At 34.1% G+C, this 6,082-nt stretch overlaps 1 protein-coding gene across 1 annotated transcript; it reads right to left on the bottom strand.

Moving 5' to 3' along the window:
• Positions 1–1,844: 1,844 nt before the first annotated feature.
• Positions 1,845–4,568, bottom strand: LOC142543717 (protein indeterminate-domain 12-like). The gene is given in 4 exon segments (XM_075651119.1): positions 1,845–2,692; positions 3,544–3,943; positions 4,044–4,173; positions 4,175–4,568. Coding segments are annotated over 4 exon segments (1,206 nt in total). The 5' UTR covers positions 4,220–4,568; the 3' UTR covers positions 1,845–2,061.
• Positions 4,569–6,082: the final 1,514 nt, after the last annotated feature.

Below are 6,082 nucleotides of genomic sequence, written 5' to 3'. Positions count from 1 at the left end.
TCTGTTCGTTTATCCTCTTCACCTTTTTATCTCAAGAATTTGCTTTATTCGTTACAAACTTGTAAAAGAATGGTAAAAGGTAAAAGAACATACATCTCTTGTGGGTGGAGCCAAGATTGATTCAAAATTATCTTGAACTTGGCTTTGAATTATTGGGATATCTGCCTCGATCTTACTCTTGATTCATTGCCTTGGTGACACTCAAGAGTTATCTGAAAAAAAGGGAGTACTAATGAAGTTGCATTGGGATTTGCAGCAAAGGGGAAAAAAGGTTTAAAAAAGCAAGGAAAAGAAGGCTTGATAATTATGGGATTTGGAAGAAAGAAGGAAAAGAATGAAAGGTCTGGTCAGTGGGGATGATATTCTCTTATGAAGTACTGACATATGCAAAGTCTTTGAGACTAAAGAGAGAGGGGAAGAAGAGAGAACAGAATAGAAGCTTTTAGCTTGTCTGCTTGTGCTCCACAAAGATGGAAAGAATATGTCTTTTCTATGAGGCAAATGGTATCTATTTGTACCTAAACTTGGGGATGGATTAAGAGACTAGGGCAGTCGGCAAGTTCAAACAAAAAATTCTTAAAAACTTAAGGTCTCCAAAAATATATTGATTGATTGATTGGATCTGCCGTTGCTTTAACTTGCAACTTACGTGTATTGTTTTCTACAAGCTTGGAGATGCCACCATTGAAGCATTATAGTAACTCTTGCTTCTTCTTTTTTCTTTTGCTTTCATTATTGATTCTCATTTTATTTTTTCTAAAATAATTGTGGGATGTCGAATATACCTCTTAACTCTGGCGTGCTTATCCAAATTCTGTTTAATTCTCAATATTTCTTCCCTGTGGTTGGTGAATATACTTTTTAAAGGTGGTGATACTTGTTCTTTTTGGACTTGCATACTTTTTCATTTGACTTGAAACACTATTAAAACACAATTTATGTGAAAATTTATTCATGCATAATATTAATTACAAATATGATGTCGAGGATTTGTAACATATTTGACATCAAGATTTTAAGTTTTGAGACGAGGTATTAACTGTAACAACCATCTCTCGACTTTGGGATGATGAAAGCAAAGTCATATATACAGTATTTTAATTTCAAACTACCTGTTAAGATTGTTAATATAAATTGAAATAATTATGTAATATGATCTGGGCATGAAAACAATGCACACAGGGGAGCAAAGTCATTTGTTTTGCCTCAACCGCGGGACTTTGCACGCAATTTGAGAATGCTAAATTGGGCGTCTTTCGTAAAACCCGTTGACATTTAGATTTTACATATTATATTTTTTGAATATTTTTCTTATCTTTTTCTTTTTGATTGAAGCACTAATTCTCGGACCACCACTAACCAAAGAGAGACACCTCCTTTTCAACTCACGCTTACTGCATTTTTTTTACAATTTCATCGTCTTCTTTACATAAAGACCACACCCTATATTCCTTTTATTTTTCTTAGTAACACAAAAAATTAAAGGGATGTATGTATAAAGACATTTTTGCGAGTGTAGATTTTCGAAAATAAAACAGGATATCATGTAATTAGATCAATTAATCGAATGAGCTAGCTAATTACACTTCTTTAAAAATTCTAGTTCCTTTCAGACTTTTTTATTTACATGATATTTTCATTAAAATTATTCTTAGGTGCTTTTTCCTTTTTCTTTTTCTCACGTATGTAGAAAAAAGATACAAGATCTGATATACATGATTTTCGACGCAAGAGAGGAGATGAAAGTGGGATTTTGAGTGAAAATTACATATTTACTTGTTTTTTACTAATATTATTTTCATTGCTAAATGGTATCAAAGATTTTGAACATTATATATGATTTCATGCAAAAACTATAAATTATACTAGAGTTACAAAAATATTTGATTGAACTAATTTATGTCCGACAGCATCACATTTGTATTCTAGCTCGAAAATGAAGCACTAGTGATCGTTCACGTCGTCACGCCGGCAATGAAAATAACCACAGTAGTAATATTAATTCATTATTATGTTTTTTCGTCTCTCCTGAATTTTGTAAAGATCAATAGCTAGCGATCTTCAACAATTTCCCCATGTTGCCGAGTAGGTCTCAGAAAATCCGAACCCTTGATTCTTCAACAATGCACGATCGTGATCGTATGCCACTAGTTCTCTACCGCCGCATTGATCTTCCTTCAGCCCCAGAAAATCCCTTGTCGTATTATCACTGTTCTGCCAAATCCCTGGTGCTGCCCCGGCGTGATGCATATGCATCATGTCCATGTGAGCCATGTTGGAGCCCGTATGACCCGCGGCCACCCTCATTGTGGCCGCCTTCTGGAGGAGTGCGGTGGCTGAGAGACTGCCGGAGAAGCTGACATGAAGGTTCTCCAATGGGGACGTCATAAGATTTTGTTCTTGGTAGAGTGTTGAAAAAGAGAAGGGAACGTAGAGGGTCTCGGGTTTGATGAAATGATTGGACTCGGGGTTATGGGGTGGTGGATCCCAGGAGTTGAGGGGAATATTGTGGCAGTGGAGGGGGGCCAATGGGAGGAGAGGCGGGTGCGGCAGTGGCGTTTCGTGGTGGTCCAAATTACGGAAAGGTAAGGCATTGTTGGGACTTGGTGGTGGCAGAGTGGCTGCAGAGAGCCTGGCGCTTTCTTGAGCTAAAGCATCACAGAATGCCCTGTGGGTGATAAAACCATCCTTCCTGCAAAATTTTAACGATAAAATAAATTCTTTTGACGTTGAAATTACATTGAGGCTTGCTATGGGGAAAAAAGCAAAACATTCGATGAAAATTTATAGAATACACGCAAGATGTTTGACTTAATGATGTTTTTGTATGATATCGTACCGATTTGGTTGACAAAAATATTATTTCACGTGTTTTCCAACACAAGCATAAGATTTTGTCGTTTTATTGAAATATATATATGCTAAGCTTAACATGCGCGTATATATTTACGATTACTCTCATACTTCGAATAATTTTGAGGCCATGAAAAAATTAATTATTTTTGAGGCAATAATATGATGATTTTGAATGGTGTTTGCATGAAATAAGCAGGTATCGAATCCAAATCCCTTTACGTGTGCTGAAACAAGAATACAAGAAGGAACCGACATGCCTGTGTACGTATGCATGACTTCAGCAGATTTTAAGATGAGGTTCAAATTTTTACAGCTCCTCTGACAGAAAAAAAAAAAAAAAAAGGGGAAAAATGGAAAGAAAAAGAAACTTACAGGAATTTGAGAGAATTTTTCCAGCAATTTTCTACCACATTAACCACGCAAAAGCAAATATCCAGAACACATCGTTGGTCGTGGAGTTCCTTTTAATCACACCAAGTACACGCACTAGAAAAAGTTCAAAAAGACTGTTGCATGCAAACCTTAATTTGCATCGTATTGTTCACCATGATTCTTGAGTTCAGGCGATAAAGTCTGAGTTAACCTACTTTTCGCAGTGGTTAAAGTAATATTTTTCTAAGAAATCACGCATAAGATTTGAATTTTCCAAGCAACTACATGTGTGGTTAAAAAGATTAATTAAAATACCTGGAGAAAATGGTTCCACAATCACACTTGTATTCTCTAGTTCCACAAGTTTTAGAATGTGCTTTCCAATCTGATTGAACAGCATAGATCTTGGAACATTTGTCACAGTTCCATTTCTTCTCCCCATGTTTCCTGGAATAATGTTTTTTGATTCCTGTTAAATCACCTAAAGCCCTTGAAGGATGGTGATGAACACATGAGATCTCAGGGCAAACATAGGCTTTCTTCCTGTTAGCTTCTTTGCTGTTTCTCTGCTTCAGTTTCCATGGAAGATTGTGTCCTCTTCTGTGAAGCTGGAGATTTTGATCTCTCTGAAAACCCTTTTTGCACACCTCACAAACATATCTGTTTGTAGCCAAAAGGGCTCTTGGAGATAATGCAATTACTTCCGCATCAGGATCTAAAATATATAAAAATAAAATAAATGAAGATCCCAGAAATGTGAGATGAATTCTTGCCACATATAACTGAGAACAAATTAAATAAATGTTTTTGGTCACCTGGATTTCCCGGAAGGTTTCTTTTCTTCTTCATTTTCAGTGGTTCTTGACTGGTCAGAATAGAATTACTCATGAGCACTGAATTTGAGAAACCAAAATTTTGAACCCTATGACCAGATGAAACACTGGACTTCCTCAAAAACACAGGTTGAATTGGACATCACTGCCGGAAACATGACTTTCAAGAAGTTGAAGAAAGAAAGAAATAAAATGGAACAAGAAAATTAAACAAAAGAGCCCACTAATCCAATTTACTTTGGAAATCTTCTTTTATTGTTACCAACCTTATTAAAAGCTCTTAAACTGAAATCAACAGGTGTAAATAAAAACAATGCAAGATAGCTGAATCCCACCTGTATACACAACAAAGATTTAAAACAGGTGACCGTAAACTTCAGCAGTTGAAATCCGAAATATTTCGAATGGGCTGGAAAACTATATAATTTTATTTTCTTGGAATTAATTATGTAAAGCAAGAGAAAAAATAAATACTTTATAATTCCTCCACACACCCAAAATTAATTAGCATGGGAAGAACATATGCTTGTTTGTAGCTATCGGTGTCTCTCTATATATACATGCAAGGATAGGTGGTAGGGTACACGTACAGTGAAAGTGAGAACTAAATACAGATGATTTTATGTATATTTTATATTGATGCACTTTCTGTCGCGTTGGTAATTTGAAATGTCATGATTGAAAAAGTTATTATGCATGATACATGCAGATTAATAAAAAAGGTTATTCATTTTAAATAATCCTAGTTACTGCTCAACTAATATATATTTCTATATAACTTTATGCATAATTAATGTATGTATACAACAAACATGCACATACAAAATACAAACGATGTATAATTAGACACATCGATCGAGATCTTATGATTGAAAATATTTAAATCACAAAGCTGAAGGGATATGAATCCAAAGATTAATATCTAATACTCACACGCAAGTCATAGTTATAACGAATAAAATTTCTGGTGAAAAAGGCAAACTAAAAGAAAAGGAATTGACACTTTCTGTCATTTCTTTCGCTACTGTCATAAAACACCCAAATCCCTTAAAAGGGAATTTGATTTGAATGGATGAGTTTGTATTAAAAGGAGGAATTGCTAACAAAGAAATTGATTGCGTGGCTCAAAAAAACTTGTAAAATATAAAGGCAAAGCGCCTATGCATTTGCTTAACTAGGCCCACCTCATTATCATTAGTGAATTATTACACTGCTGTTACATGTATATCAATCATACACCAAAAAGGCAAGCGCAGCCCCTGAATCTGAATTACAGAGAAAGAAGAATTTAAACTTTGGAACTATGCATACTCTCATGAAGAATGTAAAACTCATGATATTAATGTATGCATGCATATGAAATGTTAGGCACTGATGAGGAAGTGTATATATATATATATACTAGAAAAGTGTATGTGCGTTGCACGTGAGCAACTAAATTACTGGAAATATAAGTACGAAATTTTGATAATATTTAAATGAATTAAAATATGGCTAATAGCATTTATTAATTGAAACAAACCAAACCACAAAATCAAAAATTATGATCATAGACGGTATATGAATCGGAGAAGTTATCTTATCCGCATGACACACTTTTCAATATACTTCTTGGTTGATTTTGATAACTCAACAACTCTTTGTCGTAGTTTGTTATAATATACATATAACCATTTTGGTATACTCAGCAAGTATATGATCGTCTTTAACATCTATTATGTTATTTAAAATCCTCATCTGAGATCTAACATGCTCGTAGTTTACTTTCCTATCAGGACGTTTTTTCGGTTTTCTACATTGGTTTTATTCAGTAATCTTATTTTCCAAATATTTATTTTATTGTTGAATGATTTTTCAGTTTTTGATAACTCATAAGAATAAATGTTGTTTTTAGTCGTGATTGATTTTTACTTGTGACTAAAAGTATGTATAACATATATATTCTTCAACAACATACCAAATAAATGGTGTTGTAATTTCTTCAAACATCGTGATATTTGTAATATCATTTTTTATATATT

This window comes from Primulina tabacum, chromosome 4 (genome assembly GCF_025594145.1).
Source record: "Primulina tabacum isolate GXHZ01 chromosome 4, ASM2559414v2, whole genome shotgun sequence".
Lineage (NCBI taxonomy): Eukaryota > Viridiplantae > Streptophyta > Magnoliopsida > Lamiales > Gesneriaceae > Primulina > Primulina tabacum.
This window is presented reverse-complemented; position numbering and strand designations above follow the sequence as displayed.